This window comes from Pistacia vera, unplaced genomic scaffold (genome assembly GCF_008641045.1).
Source record: "Pistacia vera cultivar Batoury unplaced genomic scaffold, PisVer_v2 Contig427, whole genome shotgun sequence".
In the NCBI taxonomy this organism is placed as follows: Eukaryota; Viridiplantae; Streptophyta; class Magnoliopsida; order Sapindales; family Anacardiaceae; genus Pistacia; species Pistacia vera.
In genome coordinates, this window is record NW_022196254.1 from 367,447 (window position 1) to 388,448 (window position 21,002).

General features: G+C 35.1%; 3 protein-coding genes across 3 annotated transcripts; 2 read left to right on the plus strand and 1 right to left on the minus strand.

Annotated features, from left to right (window-relative positions):
* Nucleotides 1-42: 42 nt before the first annotated feature.
* Nucleotides 43-5,607, plus strand: LOC116143273 (proline--tRNA ligase, cytoplasmic). The gene is made up of 13 exons (XM_031428730.1): nt 43-206; nt 858-963; nt 1,039-1,124; nt 1,418-1,510; nt 1,744-1,860; nt 2,259-2,446; nt 2,935-3,001; nt 3,602-3,724; nt 3,852-4,004; nt 4,328-4,612; nt 4,766-4,984; nt 5,085-5,178; nt 5,293-5,607. The coding sequence occupies exons 2-13, from the start codon at nt 873-875 to the stop codon at nt 5,355-5,357; spliced, it is 1,581 nt and encodes a 526-aa protein (XP_031284590.1). The 5' UTR covers nt 43-206; nt 858-872; the 3' UTR covers nt 5,358-5,607.
* A 521-nt stretch (nt 5,608-6,128) lies between these two features.
* LOC116143290 (protein translocase subunit SECA1, chloroplastic) lies at nt 6,129-13,407 on the plus strand. The gene is made up of 20 exons (XM_031428752.1): nt 6,129-6,704; nt 6,781-6,853; nt 6,985-7,191; nt 7,469-7,572; nt 7,692-7,871; nt 8,388-8,606; nt 8,963-9,076; nt 9,163-9,276; nt 9,529-9,696; nt 9,919-10,094; nt 10,380-10,446; nt 10,536-10,682; nt 10,864-10,959; nt 11,041-11,109; nt 11,342-11,443; nt 11,530-11,781; nt 11,910-11,977; nt 12,349-12,466; nt 12,708-12,947; nt 13,037-13,407. Exons 1-20 carry the CDS (start codon nt 6,315-6,317, stop codon nt 13,199-13,201), a joined length of 3,069 nt encoding a protein of 1,022 aa, XP_031284612.1. The 5' UTR covers nt 6,129-6,314; the 3' UTR covers nt 13,202-13,407.
* Nucleotides 13,408-13,548: 141 nt separating this feature from the next.
* On the minus strand, nt 13,549-18,717 carry LOC116143187. The gene is made up of 9 exons (XM_031428616.1): nt 18,555-18,717; nt 18,378-18,425; nt 18,182-18,287; nt 15,234-15,334; nt 15,057-15,104; nt 14,906-14,966; nt 14,684-14,818; nt 14,037-14,204; nt 13,549-13,924 (listed from the first exon to the last, which is right to left on the minus strand). Exons 1-9 carry the CDS (start codon nt 18,629-18,631, stop codon nt 13,814-13,816), a joined length of 855 nt encoding a protein of 284 aa, XP_031284476.1. The 5' UTR covers nt 18,632-18,717; the 3' UTR covers nt 13,549-13,813.
* Between the last annotated feature and the right edge of the window lie 2,285 nt (nt 18,718-21,002).

A 21,002-nucleotide genomic window follows, 5' to 3' on the forward strand; every position in this document is an offset into this window, starting at 1 on the left:
AATTTTTTATCAATAAGAAAAGAAAAATTATTAAAGACAAAGAATTAGTTACTTGCGCAGGTCTAGGGTTTATATTTCACGTGCGTATATATAGGTCTCGCTTTTGCTTTGATTTTCACATAACGTTCATATTGTGGGAGAGTTTCTCTTATCTTTTTTCTGAAGAGTAAGGGAAAAAGCCTCCGTTGAATAATCAGATCCGAACGGTAATTTCTCACTTTCTCATCGGTAATTTGTTTTGCGAGTACTCCAGTGGAGGCTATTGAATTTTTGTTTTTCTTTTAGATAAGTGTCAAGGGTATAATGCATTTTAAGTTATAGTGTTGCGTGGAAGATTAATCTTATTTTTTGTAAGTAACTCATCGAACGAATATATTAATGTCTTTAGTTTGTGTTGATTTAGTTAAACCCTTGTAATATTCGACCCCATTTTAGTTTTTATTGTGGTTGACTATCTATATTTAATTCTTTTTTCGATAAGTAACATTTCTATCTGTATTGAAAGTTGATTTTGATTATTTACCTGTCATTATTGATTCAGTGCCGAAATTTAAGTTCTCTTGTGTTTGAATTTTGGGTCTTGTACTTGCTGGGTCATGTACTCGGAATTAAGTTGTGTGTTTCTTGTTTTGTTTTTATGAAATATCTATTCAGTTATTATTGATTTTTGAAATTTAATCTGGGTCTTTGTTAATTGGGTACGCAAAATCTAATGTCTGGCAGTTAACTTGTTATTAACTGGCTACCTGTTTATTGATGCTTTTTTTTTTTTTTTTGGCACCATCTTCCTTCTGTTTTGGGGCTTCAATCTCTAGTTAAGTTTTTTGATCCATGTATTGTGTGGATATTGTGTTCAGGGTTTATTGAAGGATATGGCTGGCAGTGAGGAGAAACAGTCTAAAGCTAAGGAGACTAAAGCTAAGGAGACTAAAGCTAAGGAGCCTAAAGCTAAGGCGACCAGTGGTGAGTATTACAATTATACATCTGATGTGCATACTAATGTTAGTGCTCCTAATTTCATGTTCTTGACGATTCCAGGAGGGAAGAAGAAGGAGGTGAAGAAGGAGACTGGTTTAGGACTCTCACATAAGAAAGATGAGAACTTTGGGGAGTGGTATTCTGAGGTTGTTCAATTATTTTCTTCGGGTTCTTTTAGTAATTGTACACAAGCATGCTTACATGTTTAATATATGATTAATATATCATTTTGGCACATGTAAGAATTTTGTTTCACATAGTCAGATCTTCGGAAGTGGAGATGGCTACTTATGAGATGATTGATTATCAAATATTTTCTACATTTGGAGTTACATAATTTAGTCCTTTCGCTGCCTAGTGAGTTTTGTACTGATATCTAATGATACATAAAGGACATTTGAACTCAGATCTTATTGTACTGCTTTTACAATTTGCATAGGTTATTGTCAATGGTGAAATGATTGAGTACTATGACATCTCTGGTTGCTATATTATAAGGCCTTGGGCAATGTCGATTTGGGAGACAATGCAGGTGAGTTTGAAATTCATTTTAGATATTTACTTTATATTTATATCATGCTTATTCTTTAAGATAGGCACTTCTTATTTTAAAAAATTTTGATTTAGTTGGGGCACCATGTTTAATATTAGTTTACTGTTACTGCTGGCTATTGTTATGTGGTTGGTCCTCTTTTTGTTTTGATTTCGTCCTGCTTTCCAAATTGGACTTCTATATTAGTGCTTATTATTGCTGTCAATGGGCAGAGTTTTTTTGATCCAGAAATAAAAAAAATGAAGATTCAGAATTGTTACTTTCCTCTCTTTGTATCCCCTACTGTACTACAAAAGGAGACGGATCACATAGAAGGTTTTGCTCCAGAGGTAAGATTTGAGGTCTTTTGTCACAATGGGCTTGTTACATTTTCATTATTATTTAAAAAAAAAAATTATTTACCCACCCTGAGTGGAATTTTGTTATTTTTGTATGTTTTTATTCCTCTTTTTATGACTGCGAAGCCCCTGTAAAATAATTGGTTCTCTTTTGAAAAGGATTCACTTCAATTAACATGGATGATTAATGACACTTGCTTCAGGGAGATTTTTCTGAAATCCCTGAATTTTCTGCTCTTGGAGAAATGATCAAGGGTGTAAACATATATATCTTGTTTGTTTTGAGTGTGGAACTTACTTAATGATTTGTTTTAAGTACAAAGTTGGGCATAAAGTGAAATTTAACGAAGGCAATAAGTACCAACACTGGGTTCTTGGGGTGTTCTCAGGTTGCTTGGGTGACGAAATCAGGGGAATCTGATTTGGAGGTTCCTATTGCAATCCGCCCAACTAGTGAAACAGTGATGTATCCCTACTATTCTAAGTGGATAAGGGGACACCGTGACTTGCCTTTGAAACTGAACCAGTGGTGCAATGTTGTTCGATGGGAGTTCAGCAATCCTACGCCGTTTATCAGGTTAGTTTTTATTGACATGTTAATTTCTGATATTCTGTATTCAATTTGATTTTCTCCATGCTACAAATTATGTTCTGTAGTTATGATGAGACTATGGAATTTAGTTGGCTTAAATACGTTACTGTAAAAGCTCCCTCTATTCCAAGTTAGTGCTGTTGATATAAAGCCTCGTGTTTTGATGGCAATATTTTTCTGTTTGTTTTTGCTGGAAACAAAACTATGTTTGGTTTTCTTTTTGATGGAAGATTTTTAATAGTTATCAATCATGCAATTTATAGGTTTATTTATTCTTTTTGATACGCAGAACAATCTTGCAATTTATTTACACCATCTTCTGGGAACATTTTTTTTTCCTTTTCTTTTCTTTTTGGTGTAAATTGGATCTGATCAAGCCTTTAAGAATATAGTAGTTCAGTGACAATATATAAAACTTCTGATTAAAAAAATATCTAAATTGGTTAAGTAATTTATTTATTTTTATGTTGTAGGAGTCGTGAATTTCTCTGGCAGGAAGGGCATACTGCTTTTGCAACAAAGGAGGAAGCAGATGCAGAGGTATTTGGACTTTAAAATTTTTTGTCTTAAGGGCAGTACAATTTGTTCAATATATCTCTTTAATGAGCTCCTCTTATGTAAGAGAACAATGCATGCTTGTTTCATAATGATTTTACTTTCTTGCCACATTGGGATGTTGCTCTTGACTTCTCATGTTAGTTGATTAACTAAAATTGAATTTAATACTTCTAATTTATTTGCTGGAGTGAAAAAGGAGGTTTAGGAATGAATTCCGATAAAGAAGATAAGATTGGTGGAATCTTACCTTATTTGGGGTTTGACTTTGTTTGGAAACATATATTCAAAGAGCATACTCGGGGAACTTTTTTTTTTTGAAGCTTTAAGAACTAATGAATCTATAGTATAAAGATTATTTGTATTCTCTAAGGATGGATTCTTTTGTAAATGTTTGTCTTACCATCATATTTCTGGTGTGCCTATGTTCATGTACTAACAATTATCACAATGGATAAGCTGGTTACATTTTAACCTGCATTATATGTTGAACAGCATGGCTACTTCTCCTGCTCTCTTTTTGTGGGTCTTAGAGTCATTAACATATAGTTTTATCTGATGGTACTTAACTGTTGCCATTTTCAGGTCCTTGATATATTGGAGCTCTACAGACGTATTTACGAGGAATTCTTGGCCATTCCTGTTATAAAAGGCAAGAAGAGTGAGCTAGAGAAGTTTGCCGGTGGGCTTTACACAACAAGTGTCGAGGTTATTAACTGATGTCCATGCTTTGACTATCTTGCTTAGTTGCTTAGCAAGATATGACATGGTCAAACTGCTATGTGATGATCAATGTTTTATCTGAACTGAGAATGCTGTGTGTTCTCTGTGTCAGGCATTTATTCCAAATACTGGTCGTGGTGTACAAGGTGCAACTTCACATTGTTTGGGCCAAAACTTTTCAAAAATGTTTGAAATAAACTTTGAAAATGAGAAGGGAGAGAAGGCTATGGTCTGGCAGAACTCCTGGGCTTACAGTACCCGTACAGTAAGCTTTTGATATCCGTTAATCATTTGAGTTGAATAATTGTCACTTAATCTCAGTGCATTTCTTTGCAGTAGGAAAATATGAAATATTAAGGTCTTTTCTATCATCTTATTATTTTTTGGTGGTTTGATTCCCCTAAAAGAAGTAAATATAATATTCCATATGTTCCTTTCATTTTTTATTTTTTCTGGGTTGGTCTCTATTTACTTTTCAATACAATCATGAATTTGTTGTGAAATATTGTTCAAAGCATAATAGTGCAGTCTTTTTCTACCACCAGATTACCACTTAACATTTTTCTTTTGTGTGCAATATTTCCACAGATCGGTGTAATGGTGATGGTTCATGGGGATGATAAAGGCTTGGTGCTGCCGCCTAAAGTGGCTTCTGTGCAAGTTATTGTGATTCCTGTGCCTTACAAAGATGCTGATACTCAAGGAATTTTTGATGCCTGCAATGCCACTGTTGAAACCTTGTGTGAAGCAGGTATTCGTGCTAGTGCAGACTTGAGAGACAACTACTCTCCTGGATGGAAGTACTCACACTGGGAAATGAGAGGTGTTCCTCTCAGGATTGAAATAGGGCCAAAAGACTTGGCAAACAATCAGGTTATAACAATTTAGTCTAATTATTATTTTTTTATGCTGCCAACACTTTCTTTGGTTTCAATTATTTCCTGATTTTGTTGCATACGTTATCCTCTGTATTTATGGTATGTTTGATTAACTAGAAAATGATGTGTACATTGATTTTATCCATAGGTACGTGCTGTGCGACGTGACAATGGAGCAAAAGTTGATCTGCCCAGGGACTGTTTGCTTAAGAAAGTAGAAGAACTTATTGAGAATATTCAAGATAGCTTGTTTAATGCTGCAAAACAAAAACGAGATGCTTGCATTCAAATTGTAAAAACTTGGGATGAATTTGTGGTGGCTGTTAGCCAAAAAAAATTAATCTTAGCTCCTTGGTGTGATGAGGAGGTATGTTAATGAAAGATTCAATTGGCTTTTGGAATTAAGTTTTTGGACTGTATTATCCTTTTCTCACAACCTTTTATATTTATCTGTTGATTTTCTACAGGAGGTGGAAAAAGATGTGAAAGCACGAACTAAGGGTGAGATGGGAGCAGCCAAGAGCCTTTGTTCCCCACTGGAGCAGCCTGAAATGCCCGAAGGTACGATCTACTTGTTTCAATCTGTTGTGTTTGGTTATGGATATGAATTGTTCTCTGATATTTTCGTCCTAATTTTTTTTTTATTTTTATTTTTTATTTTTTATTTTTTTGTAGGTACTAAATGCTTTGCCTCCGGGAAGCCTGCAACAAAATGGACCTACTGGGGCAGAAGTTACTAGAGTCTGAAGTCAAGTTCTGTCGACACTGCATTTTGTCTATGTTTTGTGATTTCTGCAGCTCCATCAAACAGCAGGAATTGCGAGAGGATAGATTATAGTTTTTTGTTATAAAATTGTTGGAATATGTGGGACAACGTTCTTCTTTTTTAGTTTGTAATTATTTTGATTATATAGAAGTTTTGGATAGTTTCAATGGGCTACTTTTCGGTTATTTGGAATTCCGATCATGAGTACGATATGCAGTTCTTAAGTTAAGTCTATCATGGATTTATTAAAATCTGATGAACTTGATTCAAAAATTTGGAAATGATTATCTGTAGGATTGATAATTAATAATTTTTATTATGAATTTGAATCTCAATTTAAGTATACAAAATTACTAATTAAACTGAGTTAGTGGGGTAATTTCGGTTTATTTCGGTTTATAAACAATTTCGGTTTATATGTATTGAGTTTAGTGCTTTCTGATTTGTTTGAAGCCCAAATCAATTGTAGGAACTAGGAACTGATATTTGAAAATTGTTAAATTATGAATTCTATGTTGTGTAGATTGAATATATTTAAAAACGGAAATGGTAGAGTTATCGAAAATTGCGTATTAAACCTTATATCGATGATGTAATAAAATTTTAATCGTTAATTAATATTAATTGATAATAAAAGCATTATTCATTTAAAAATCCGTGTTTGATGATTTAAATAAAAGATTGGATTATTTTCCAATGAAATATTGAAAAGTGTAATACCGTTAGATTCTCTAAACATGAGCCACTTGTCCACGTAAGTAAACGAGGGAGGTGTTACCTTATCCCAACGTCCTAATTGCCTGTTTCTCCCTTCTTCTTCCTCTTCTTCTTCTTCTTCTTCTTCTTCACTTATTGGATTCATTTCGAAAATGGCAGAGCAGCCACAATAGAAGTAGTCGTAAATGATTTTTTATCGGTTTTAATCATAACCATGGCGGCACCTCTATGCGACTCAGTTTTGCTGAATGGCTATCACCCTTCACTCTCATCTTTCTCTTCCAAATCCAACAAAAATAATTCCCTTAACTCCCACCTGGGTAAGCCTTCCCCCTTATCCGTACCTAAAACATCGAAATGGACTTGTAACAGAAGTAGGCGGATACCTGTAAAGGTAAAAGCTTCACTTGGAGGCTTATTAGGAGGAATTTTCAAAGGTACCGATACTGGTGAGTCCACTCGCCAGCAGTGTGCACCCACTGTCTCTATCATTAATAAATTGGAAGCCGAAATGTTATCGTTATCTGATTCCCAACTAAGAGACAAGACTTCCATGTTGAAGGAACGAGCTCAGCAAGGAGAGTCTCTCGATTCTCTTTTACCTGTACGCTTTCTAATATTCATATTATTTTTTTTTTTATTATTTTTTTTTTACAGTCAATTAACTGGTTAATTGGCAGGAAGCTTTTGCTGTTATCAGAGAGGCTTCAAAGAGGGTTTTGGGTCTGCGTCCCTTTGATGTGCAACTCATAGGTAATATTACTATTTTTTATTTTCTATTCCAATTTAAAGTGATACAATTGATCAGGGCTATGTATTTAGTGGGTTGGGAATTTACTTGTATTAACTCCGCTCCTTTATCTATGAATTATAATTTCATGTAGGTGGCATGGTTCTTCATAAGGGAGAAATAGCTGAAATGAGGACCGGAGAAGGAAAGACCCTTGTTGCTATTTTGCCTGCTTATTTGAATGCATTAAATGGGAAAGGTGTTCATGTTGTTACCGTCAATGATTATCTGGCCCGACGTGATTGTGAGTGGGTTGGTCAGGTTCCTCGATTTCTTGGATTGAAGGTTGGCTTAATCCAACGTATGTCTCCTTCTTTTGTGTTTCTTCTACTCCATATCCTCCTATTTCTTCTTATTTGATTGGATGGATGCTTGGTCTGAGAAATTGGAGATTGGTTGTGATAAAGTTTATCCATTTATCTCATTCTCATTCTCATGTTACCTGGTAGTCATTGAGTAATTGAGTAATTGAGTTGTTAAACCGTATATATCTTATATTTTATTTTATTTATTATTATTATTATTATTTTTATTTTTATCACCATTATAATCTAACCACTAGATGGTTTTGTTGGCAGAGAACATGACTAGTGAGCAAAGAAGGGAAAATTACTTATGTGACATCACTTATGTCACTAATAGTGAGCTTGGTTTTGATTACTTGAGAGACAATCTTGCCACGGAAAGTAATTCTTGCTTTATCTGCTGGTTATATTCACTATCATGTTATAGTGCTTACAGACACATAAGAACTTCTATTGCATTTCTTACCTAGTTGAATGTATTTTCTGGCATGTACAGAGTGTTGAGGAGCTTGTCTTAAGGAATTTTAATTACTGTATCATTGATGAGGTTGATTCCATCCTTATTGATGAAGCAAGAACCCCTCTCATCATATCAGGACCAGCAGAAAAACCTAGTGATCGATATTATAAAGCTGCTAAAATAGCCTCAGTTTTTGAACGAGAAATACATTACACTGTAAGGCTGCTATATTGTCTTTTTCCTTTTTTTTTTTCCCTATGGAAACTTTTGAATTTAATTTAGCTCTTCTTTTAATGCCTGCTAGTGTGGTTCTTTTATGAGTCTGATTGTTACACTGCACAAGTATAAGCTTATTTAGAGGTCTGCTTTATGATGCTTATTTAGAGCTCTGCAAGTATCATTTTGAGTTAACATGTGGATATGATTGTAATCACTAATCACTGACCTAATTCTTATTCTGCGGCTCATGAAAAAATGAGATAGGAATTTCTATGCATGTCATTAAATCAGGAATCACCATGATAATACCATCACTAATTTAATCTTGCACTTGTTAATTGTACTGCTAGAGATCAAAGAGGTTTGTGAATGTAGCGTAAGATAGAAACTTATATTTCCTTGTGAGGTTAAATAACTTTTCCTAGTTTATATTATCTGAGTAGAAGTAACGTAGATCCAAATAGGGTAAATGGAACATGGTCTTTTCATATACTTACAAAGTGGTTGTTGCAGGTGGAAGAGAAACAAAAAACAATTCTACTCACAGAACAGGGCTATGAGGATGCTGAAGAAATTCTAGACGTTAAAGATTTGTATGATCCTCGAGAACAGTGGGCATCCTATGTGCTGAATGCAATTAAAGCGAAAGAACTGTTTCTTAGAGATGTTAACTATATAATCCGTGGCAAGGAGGTGCTTATTGTGGATGAGTTTACTGGTCGAGTTATGCAGGTGATTCTTCTGTCCAGGTGTCCTTCTTTCGGAAGCAAACGGAAATATAATGCTCTGTACCTATTAAGTGCATTAGTTCTTTCATTCCATATATTTTGGCATCAGAAACTACTCTTATCAAAGTCACGTCACCACTTCGTCGGAATATATGGAAACACATGAATTCAGGATGTAGGATTTCTTGAATAAGGATTCTGAATATCCACTTGTGTAAAAACAACATATTTGACATCAGTCATAAGCATTCCCTGCATAAAAATTTGTAAGATCTGAAGCACTAAGGAAATATAAAGAAATTGTTTTTTCAATTAATTGGGCCCTGGCCATAATGGTGGGTTACTTGTCTTTTCTATCAGGGTCGTAGATGGAGTGATGGACTTCACCAAGCTGTTGAAGCAAAGGAAGGTTTACCCATTCAAAATGAAACTGTAACCCTTGCATCAATTAGCTACCAGAACTTCTTTCTCCAGGTACCAGCCTATATCTCAGCTCATGAAATCAAGCATTTCTGGAAAGTTATTTCCCTTTCACAATGCTCATATATGCACCATAACAGTTCCCAAAACTATGTGGAATGACTGGCACTGCAGCGACTGAAAGCACAGAATTTGAAAGCATTTACAAGCTTAAAGTCACAATTGTGCCTACAAACAAGCCTATGGTTAGAAAGGTTAGTTCTGGCTTGCCACCCATATGTGACTTGTTTACAATGATTCTGGTTATCTCTTGGGAGGAAGGTGTGATTAATAGGAATTTACATTATGGAAATTGATATTAATGGGTGATTTTATATTTCAGTTTCGAATTTGGAAGTCCAAAAATCATACTGCCTGTATATGTATTATTTCTGCTTATCATGGTAATTCCGGATATTGTTCAATGCCTCTATAGTCCTTCATTTCTCTTTGAATTTCTTTTTCAGGATGAGTCAGATGTAGTTTTCAGGGCAACTACTGGAAAATGGCGAGCAGTTGTGGTAGAAATTTCTAGAATGCACAAAACTGGTCGCCCTGTACTTGTTGGCACAACAAGTGTTGAGCAGAGTGACTCACTGTCAGAACAGTTGCAAGAAGCTGGAATCCCCCATGAGGTGTTGTGTTTCTCTTGAGGAATAAAAGTTGTGGGGATTGAACTTTACAACTAACAACTGTGCCTACAGATTTACTTCTATTTTTACTTTTTTTTTTTTATTTTAATAAAGTTCCTCCTACTGCTGAGGTTCTTAAATAAATATTATTAAAATAAAAAATATATATATTGTCTAAATTGGTCTTTCAATCAGGAAGTTTAATAGGTATTTGTGTTTCTGAAGGTTCTCAATGCAAAACCAGAGAATGTGGAGAGGGAAGCAGAAATTGTAGCACAGAGTGGTCGTCTAGGGGCAGTGACAATTGCTACCAACATGGCAGGCCGTGGAACTGATATCATCCTTGGTGGAAATGCTGAATTTATGGCAAGATTGAAGCTACGTGAGATGCTTATGCCAAGGTATCATCTGATATTCTTAGCAACTGATTTGTTTCTAGAAGCCTTCTGCTTAATACAAGTAACCATAACATCTCATAGTGGTTAAATTGTTAAACTCTAATCTTATGGCTTGACATTGTTGTGTCAGCATGTGCAATATGAACTGGGTTTATATCATATATGTGACCATTTTAGTTCATATACTAGAATTCTTCTTGGGACCCTGGATAGGATAAATCAGACAGTTTTTTAGGAAAACTATGCACAAGTTTATTACGTGCTAAAATGTGCATTACGTTATCTCAGAGTTGTAAAACCAGCTGAAGGAGTTTTTGTTTCTGTGAAGAAACCCCCTCCAAAGAAGACATGGAAGGTTACGAGTTTTTCTTTTGGCATGTGAAAACTTTTCCACATAATGTTTGCATCTTATTTTTATTCGGAACTTATATTTTCAAATTACAGGTAACTGAAAGTCTATTTCCCTGCAAACTATCCAATGAGAATACCAAGTTGGCTGAGGAAGCTGTACAATTAGCTGTCAAAACTTGGGGCCAGAAATCATTAACTGAGCTTGAAGGGGAGGAGCGGCTATCTTATTGTTGTGAGAAGGTTAAATAATGAATCAAGTGTATCATTATTGTTATTGTAGATTTATCGTTACAGAGAATTAAACAGCAGATTCCAAACACATCTTTCATTATTTTTCTGATGTTTTTCCTTTAAGCTTTTGGTGTTAGTTATTTCATCATTAAGCTACTAGATGGTAATTATCATATCATTGCACCTATAGGGCCCTGCTCAGGATGAAGTTATAGCCAAGCTTCGAGGTGCTTTTCTGGAGATTGTTAAAGAGTACAAGATCTATACAGAGGAAGAAAGGAAGCAGGTCAGTTAGTCTCCTGAATACCTTGATTTTGCTTTGCTTGTCATTGATAATTGCAGTTCTTTTCATTCCATGCCATTGCAGGTTGTATCAGCTGGTGGACTGCATGTGGTGGGGACAGAACGCCATGAATCACGTCGAATTGACAATCAGGTTAAATCTGCAAATGGTTTATCAAATTCAAACTGGATAGTTTGATTTTGCAGTTCATCTTTTATCTCTCTAAAACTTCTAATGTTTTAGAAAGAAATTTTCATACCTTCTAGGTGCAAATAATATTTGTAGAAGACATTGAAACTAAACTGACATTCCATGGCTGTGCAGCTGTGCCACTGGGTGCAATTTGTAAAAGAGATTGAAACTAAACTTACATTTTGTTCTGTAGCTACGAGGTCGAAGTGGACGACAAGGTGATCCTGGAAGCTCCCGCTTTTTCCTAAGTCTTGAAGATAACATCTTTAGGATTTTTGGTGGAGACCGGATACAGGTTTTGTTTCTGATTTTGATTGTCTAGTGGTTAATGCTACCGCAGCAAGTGGTTTACTAAAACGTTCCTGATATTGCAACTTGTAGGGTTTGATGAGAGCTTTCAGAGTTGAAGACCTACCTATTGAGTCCACAATGTTGACCAAAGCACTAGATGAAGCTCAGCGGAAAGTAGAGAATTATTTTTTTGATATTCGGAAGCAATTATTTGAGTATGATGAAGTCCTAAACAGCCAAAGAGATCGTGTATATGCAGAGAGAAGACGAGCCCTTGAATCTGACGATCTCCAATCTCTTGTTATTGAATATGCCGAATTGACTATGGATGACATCTTGGAGGTGAACTGCTTTGGGCATTTATAGGCCTTCTTTTGTTCATTTTCCTCTCCAATACTGCCCTATAACCAATATGTATTAAATATCGGAGACTGGAGTATTACTCAAGTTGCAATTTTTTTGATGAATAGGCAAATATTGGTCCTGACACTCCAAAGGAAAGCTGGGATCTTGAGAAACTAATTGCAAAACTTCAACAGTAAGAACCCTCCTTTCTCTGGCATCATAGTTAAAAAAATTCGTATGCTTAACAAGGCTACGGCCTACAGCATGAATTCTTTTTGATGGATGAATAATGTAATTTACAGTTCTCAATTTTTACATGATAACATTTCAGATTTTTCATGGTTCTGATGCATGGTAGTCTTTTTTTCTTTTTAATTAGTTTATGTATATGTTTTTATAGATATAGTGTTAGTATCTCACCTGTTCCGATTATTCCAAATTAGTAAGGAGTGTTTGCTTCATTGCTTGAATGATTGTAAGATCTTTTAACTCCTTATTGTAAAAATCCTTGTTTAGTATTGACTACAATAGGATTTTGCTGACAAAAATATTATTGGAATGTAGGTACTGCTACCTGTTGAATGATTTGACCCCTGATCTACTGAGAAGCAAGGGCTCAAGTTATGAGGACTTGCAGGATTACCTCCGTCTTCGTGGCCGTGAAGCATATTTGCACAAAAGGGTTAGTCTCTTTGACCTGAGAAAGATTTTTCTCTTTAGTATGGAGCTCTGGTACTTAGGTCATTTAGTTGATTTTCTTTCAAAAAAAGCAGGGGAAACTTGTGCTAAATTACTGGAGAGTACTTTCTAATACATAGAAGCTGTGGATGAAGGATTGACCGAGTTTCCATTTGTGTAATTTATTCTAAAATAGTAACCAATTTTAATCTTGATTTCTGCGGCATTTTTATATTGTGTTTAAGGATATTGTGGAGGAACAAGCACCGGGGTTGATGAAGGAAGCTGAGAAATTCTTAATATTGAGCAACATTGATCGGTTATGGAAAGAACATTTGCAAGCACTTAAGTTTGTTCAGCAAGCTGTTGGCTTACGTGGATATGCACAGCGGGATCCACTTATTGAGTATAAGCTTGAAGGCTATAATCTCTTCTTGGAAATGATGGCACAGATAAGAAGAAATGTTATATACTCTATCTATCAGGTTCATATTCAACCATATCTGAAAATACTGCTATCTTTTGTTTTCCACAATTCTTAGTTACTGATTCTTCTTCTTTCCGTATTTGGCAGTTTCAACCTGTGTTGGTAAAAAAGGATGAGGAGAAAGCACAGACGACTGATAAATCAAGCAAGCTCGTTACTAACGGAAGAGGTAGTAATAAGAACCCTAATCCTGATCCAGTTGGTGCAGTAGAGTCGTCTTCATCAGTTTCCGGTCCGCAAGCTGGGGCATAACATCTACCTCGAGTAAAGAAATTCTATCTAAAAGGGAAAGGAGGTTTGGAACTTAAATGCTGTGTCAGTAAATAGCCTGTAATCATTTGTTGTACGTTAAAATCTGACCCATGTACATCTCGAAATTTAAGCACCTGTCAATTGTACAATTGAGGAACCACACGAAATTAGAATTAAAAGAATTTCAATATTATTCTACAACCTTATTAACTTTTGTTTTTTAATTTTATAGAACGATCATATCCTTTTAGCCACCATTACTAACTTCTTCAACATGATCCACTGAAGATAACTAAAATACGATGGAGTTTTCAATTACAGACATATCTTCAGGAGCAAACTTTTGTCTTTCACGAAAGAGCTATGGCTTCATACGTCAATGGCGTTTCCGGTTATTATGATAGTACCCAAAAAGCTTTCACATAATTGGAGCAGGCCCTCCTAGGTCTCCAACTCCTAGAAACATGTAAAAAGCTAGATAGCTCCTTCTTCTTCCACATCTTAAGCTCCCCTAGATCATAAGTCTATGTCTACCTTTGCCATGTTAGATCACTCCTTGTTTTGATCCAGTCATTTTCCCCTACTACTTCAGCGCATATAATCTTCAGATTATTAACAGGATGCAGTAGCCATCTCAGACAACTTTAGGCACTGGCTTTCAAGATCTATTTCACTGCCTTGAAGAATTTTCTCGACAATTTGATTGACGGAATTCCCTTTAGCCTAAGTCAAATGAGGTCTCAATTAATGTTTGAATAAAAAGAAAAATGTAACAGTCAATGAAGAATATTCTCAGAACTATAGGATACAAAATCTGTATGTCATGATCCCTTACCTTTATCCCAATGGCAATTGCCGTTTTTAGCTTGACAAGCTCACCTAATCTTAGAGATCCACCTTTTTTATCTTTGACAAAGATCACAGGAACCTTCCTAGATAAGGCCAAGGTCGGCAGATGCTTTGTTAGCCATCGAGGGTTGCAATCAGCAGCAACTAATATTACCTACACAAAATGCAAGATTAATTAGCATCGTTTAATCATAACTAGCAAGTCCAAAAAACAGAGTCAGGTCTTCAAACCTAAATATAGATTATTCATAGCATAACAAAGACTTAAATTTGGTTAAATAAACAGAAAACTCAAAGTAAATCATGTTAAGAGTGAAAAGAGTCTAAACCCAGCCACCCATTTAAATAAGAAGATTAAACTCTTACTTGATTTTCAGTATTTAAATTTCATATTAGGAACTAATATTGTTGTCTTGCTCTCTTCGTCTTCGGAATGTTGGCGGGATCGTTTGGATGAGTTAATTGTATAATGAAGTATCCAACAACAGTTTGCTTAGGCTTTTAAAAATGCATATTAAGAGACAAGAGTTCATTAAAATTGAAATACCAAAATGTAGGAATCATCATTCACAAACTCCAATAGGCATTCTGAAGTAACAACCTTATAGTAAAAGTTAAGAGAAAGGCAATAACCTGAAGCTCAACAACTGGCGCTTGACGTTTACTGCAAAATACATTAGGCTGGTGGAGAGAGATTCCCATCTCGGCAATAGGTACCATCCGCTCCAGCACTCTACTCACTTCATTCACCCCAATCGAGAATTTTTGCTAACTCACACTCTCATGTATCAGATACCATTACAAAATTTAATAATATAAAAAATAAAGGAAACGAAACGGTAGCGTTTTAAAAACCTTGAACCATATTTTTTCCGGTAAAGTTTCTCCATCCAAGATTCTTGCACACTCTATCTCCCTATTCAACATAATCAAAACCAAATCATGAGCTTAGTTTGATCAAATTAAATTTTTATGAAAGTTCTAAACGAAACTGGAATTTCTTTACCTTTGAATCAATTTAAGTAAACGAGCGAGACGTTCACCTTCATAGCATCTACACAATCAAGCGCCTCGTGATTAATTCAATAACAAATAGAATTCTCAAGTAAAACGCCGTCAAGGAACTTAGAAAATTCATCAATTTAATTTTTTCCTTTTTAAAAGAAAAGAAAAACAGACGTACTCTTGTTCTTGAGGAACAGACTTAGGTGGCTTTGAGGCATCAACAAGCTTTTTGGATGCTTTTTTCCCGCTTTGCATGATTATATGATTCCCGACTGCACACTACCTGCTCGACAAAAGCTCCAATGGTTAAATTATTTTACAATCTTATTCAACGTAAAGTCTTAAACATCACTCAACAATCAAAACAAGAAGGGCCCAAGAATCAAATACGGGATGTTTGGGCCTCATAGACTAGAGGGTCCATTAAGCCGAAAAAGGTGTCGAATATGTTTTGCATGTGTTTGAGATGTGAGCCCACGTTGTTGGTCCCCGGGCTCCGATCTTGACTGATTGTTGGGTTATAGTATTGAGTGCACATGATTAAGAAAAATACACACCATGTACGGCCATGTATTTATTAATTTCATCATCCTGGGAAGACTAGAGACAATTTGAGAATTGGTCCCCATATCCCGCATGTTTTGCCAGCTTTTTATTCCATAAAGACTGTCTTAAGATTACTATGATCAATGCATGGTAAAGTTATTTTAATTATACAAGATACCAAGTGGTCCTCCTAAAGATCTTGTTGAATGAAGCCAAAAGAAATAAATATTAAGTTGGTAAATAGATCCAAAAACAAGTTATAATTAAATGGTTTCTACAGAAATCAGTATGGCCGCCCCATCAATCAAATGTTGCACTAAGCATGGAAATATTCATGGACTGTGCCCACCGCTATTCATTCAGTTCAATAATTAACGTCAGACCAAATTAGAAGAGATCAGCAACAACATAACGTCTCTACTTATCTTTATTTATTATGGGTCACCAACAACGTTCAATACTTTGTATTTGATTTCATTATTTAAGTGTTCACTAAGTATTGGTTATGGCAACATTCTAACTTATTATTATACTCTGCCCTACCATTTTATTTGAAAAGATTCCTTGTAAAATAATATTACAAACTTTGTTCCATTTGAATCCTCTCTTGGTGAATGTATGGTTTGGTTGCATTTGTTTATTAATATCTTTTTTTTTTTTTTTTTTTTTTGTGACCAAGGTGTCCAGACCATGTTACGCGTACCTCAACTAATCCCCTAATGCCCTGAAGTTGACAGTCGAATAAATCCCCTCAGTGATCACTCCTATTAATAACCAAAGTGAATCAAACTCAAGACCTCTTAATTAATACACCCAAGAGTCTTGGTTGACCCGCTAGACCACCCAATGGTAGTTTTGTTTATTAATAACGTTTCCCATTTTGCTTGACAAATATGCAACTAGTAATTACTTGTAATTTTACACTTCCATCTACCTTTCTTTGGGTGTTAATTGAACAAATTAAGGTTACCCATTAAAGTTATATTTAAGATTAATCAAAATTATTACTAGTGTATGAGTATGCGTGTATGAGTGACAGAAATCATAATTAATAAGCAAAGTTTACAGCTAAAACAGGGATTGCAGGTTAATTGCTTATTACAGAAGCAAGTATTGATTGAGAGGAGATGATCAGTAAAAAGTATACATTGGAAATGGTCCCTAGTCATTTTATACAAGTTGGTGATGGTATCAGTTTGATATATGTATTGGAACAACATGCTATGAAAAGCATAATTAATCCGGAAGATCCAACCGTTCCATCCCATACTTAAAAAGCACTTTACTATTATGAAATCACATGATAGTGTAGGTTTTATTTACGTAATCCTTTTAAATTTTTCAGTTTTGGACAAATTAATGACAACACACCAAAGCAGAGGTAGACATGTTCAATGAAATTTGTTCCCCGTTTCTTCTTTAAGGAACTAAAGCAATTATGCATATCTAAGAAAGATTTTGGTGAATCAAATACTTCTGTAAATGCAAATGCAAATGCTTTGTAACTGGTTGCTGAGCTAATGCATGCAGCCGGATCCTGACTTCTGAAACCCTTTTAAACCCATCAATGGTTTTGTTTGGTTAAGGGGGCATTGGATACCTGACTTCTGAAACCCTACATTTTATTACAGGCTTTGATTAAGACTTCCTTTGCATCTTCCTTGTCCTGCTTTGGACTTTGTCTCCTTCTTTATAGACATTTTTTCTTAATTGCCGTTAGTATTTAGTACTAAGAATAACTTATTATATTTGGTTGTGAGTATTTTTACTGTAACTACAGAAATGCATCTTTATTACTGTTTAAACATCCACAATTCAACTCAGTTTAAGCATTGATTCTAGGTATTGCCGTATTTGCCGACTTGTAAAATGTTAAGGTTTCCTTTTCGGGGTCAAATCTGTGATAGGAAGCGAGTGGGAGAGTGGTCCCATCCTCCAAAGCAAATATAGTAGCCCACAGTTTTAACTGTTAAGAGCTAAGTCGCTCAATTTCATTCAAACCTAAATATAGATTATTCATAGCATAACAAAGACTTAAATTTGGTTAAATAAACAGAAAACTCAAAGTAAATCATGTTAAGAGTGAAAAGAATCTAAACCCAGCCACCCATTTAAATAAGAAGATTAAACTCTTACTTGATTTTCAGTATTTAAATTTCAAAATAGGAACTAATATTGTTGTCTTGCCCTCTTCGTCTTCGGAATGTTGGTGGGATCGTTTGGATGAGTTAATTGTATAATGAAGTATCCAACAACAGTTTGCTTAGGCTTTTAAAAATGCATTTTGAGAGACAAGAGTTCATTAAAATTGAAATACCAAAATGTAGGAATCATCATTCACAAACTCCAATAAGCATTCTAAAGTAACAACCTTATAGTAAAAGGTAAGAGAAAGGCAATAACCTGAAGCTGAACAACTGGCGCTTGACGTTTACTGCAAAATACATTAGGCTGGTGGAGAGAGATTCCCATCTCGGCAATAGGTACCATCCGCTCCAGCACTCTACTCACTTCATTCACCCCAATCGAGAATTATTGCTAACTCACACTCTCATGTATCAGATACCATTACAAAATTTAATAATATAAAAAATAAAGGAAACGAAACGGTAGCGTTTTAAAAACCTTGAACCATATTTTTTCCGGTAAAGTTTCTCCATCCAAGATTCTTGCACACTCTATCTCCCTATTCAACATAATCAAAACCAAATCATGAGCTTAGTTTGATCAAATTAAATTTTTATGAAAGTTCTAAACGAAACTGGAATTTCTTTACCTTTGAATCAATTTAAGTAAACGAGCGAGACGTTCACCTTCATAGCATCTACACAATCAAGCGCCTCGTGATTAATTCAATAACAAATAGAATTCTCAAGTAAAACGCCGTCAAGGAACTTAGAAAATTCATCAATTTAATTTTTTCCTTTTTAAAAGAAAAGAAAAACAGACGTACTCTTGTTCTTGAGGAACAGACTTAGGTGGCTTTGAGGCATCAACAAGCTTTTTGGATGCTTTTTTCCCGCTTTGCATGATTATATGATTCCCGACTGCACACTACCTGCTCGACAAAAGCTCCAATGGTTAAATTATTTTACAATCTTATTCAACGTAAAGTCTTAAACATCACTCAACAATCAAAACAAGAAGGGCCCAAGAATCAAATACGGGATGTTTGGGCCTCATAGACTAGAGGGTCCATTAAGCCGAAAAAGGTGTCGAATATGTTTTGCATGTGTTTGAGATGTGAGCCCACGTTGTTGGTCCCCGGGCTCCGATCTTGACTGATTGTTGGGTTATAGTATTGAGTGCACATCATTAAGAAAAATACACACCATGTACGGCCATGTATTTATTAATTTCATCATCCTGGGAAGACTAAAGACAATTTGAGAATTGGTCCCCATATCCCGCATGTTTTGCCAGCTTTTTATTCCATAAAGACTGTCTTAAGATTACTATGATCAATGCATGGTAAAGTTATTTTAATTATACAAGATACCAAGTGGTCCTCCTAAAGATCTTGTTGAATGAAGCCAAAAGAAATAAATATTAAGTTGGTAAATAGATCCAAAAACAAGTTATAATTAAATGGTTTCTACAGAAATCAGTATGGCCGCCCCATCAATCAAATGTTGCACTGAGCATGGAAATATTCATGGACTCTGCCCACCGCTATTCATTCAATTCAATAATTAACGTCAGACCAAATTAGAAGAGATCAGCAACAACATAACGTCTCTACTTATCTTTATTTATTATGGGTCACCAACAACGTTCAATACTTTGTATTTGATTTCATTATTTACGTGTTCACTAAGTATTGGTTATGGCAACAATCTAACTTATTATTATACTCTGCCCTACCATTTTATTTGAAAAGATTCCTTGTAAAATAATATTACAAACTTTGTTCCATTTGAATCCTCTCTTGGTGAATGTATGGTTTGGTTGCATTTGTTTATTAATATCTTTTTTTTTTTTTGTGACCAAGGTGTCTGGACCATTTTGCGCATACCTCAACTAATCCTCCAATGCCCTGAAGTTGACAGTCGAATAAATCCCCTCAGTGATCACTCCTATTAATAACCAAAGTGAATCAAACTCAAGACCTCTTAATTAATACACCCAAGAGTCTTGGTTGACCCGCTAGACCACCCAATGGTAGTTTTGTTTATTAATAACGTTTCCCATTTTGCTTGACAAATATGCAACTAGTAATTACTTGTAATTTTACACTTCCATCTACCTTTCTTTGGGTGTTAATTGAACAAATTAAGGTTACCCATTAAAGTTATATTTAAGATTAATCAAAATTATTACTAGTGTATGAGTATGCGTGTATGAGTGACAGAAATCATAATTAATAAGCAAAGTTTACAGCTAAAACAGGGATTGCAGGTTAATTGCTTATTACAGAAGCAAGTATTGATTGAGAGGAGATGATCAGTAAAAAGTATACATTGGAAATGGTCCCTAGTCATTTTATACAAGTTGGTGATGGTATCAGTTTGATATATGTATTGGAACAACATGCTATGAAAAGCATAATTAATCCGGAAGATCCAACCGTTCCATCCCATACTTAAAAAGCACTTTACTATTATGAAATCACATGATAGTGTAGGTTTTATTTACGTAATCCTTTTAAATTTTTCAGTTTTGGACAAATTAATGACAACACACCAAAGCAGAGGTAGACATGTTCAATGAAATTTGTTCCCCGTTTCTTCTTTACAGAACTAAAGCAATTATGCATATCTAAGAAAGATTTTGGTGAATCAAATACTTATGTAAATGCAAATGCTTTGTAACTGGTTGCTGAGCTAATGCATGCAGCCGGATCCTGACTTCTGAAACCCGTTTAAACCCATCAATGGTTTTGTTTGGTTAAGGGGGCATTGGATACCTGACTTCTGAAACCCTACATTTTATTACAGGCTTTGATTAAGACTTCCTTTGCATCTTCCTTGTCCTGCTTTGGACTTTGTCTCCTTCTTTATAGACATTTTTTCTTAATTGCCGTTAGTACTTAGTACCAAGAATAACTTATTATATTTGGTTGTGAGTATTTTTACTGTAACTACAGAAATGCATCTTTATTACTGTTTAAACATCCACAATTCAACTCAGTTTAAGCATTGATTCTAGGTATTGCCGTATTTGCCGACTTGTAAAATGTTAAGGTTTCCTTTTCGGGGTCAAATCTGTGATAGGAAGTGAGTGGGAGAGTGGTCCCATCCTCCAAAGCAAATGTAGTAGCCCGCAGTTTAACTGTTAAGAGCTTAGTCGCTGAGACAAAGCCATTTTGGTCATTGGTCAAGACTGTTACGGTCTTTCTCTCTGTAAAAAGCCACTGAGTTATTACCTTAAAAAATGTTTTGACCGCCTTTAAGACAGTGAA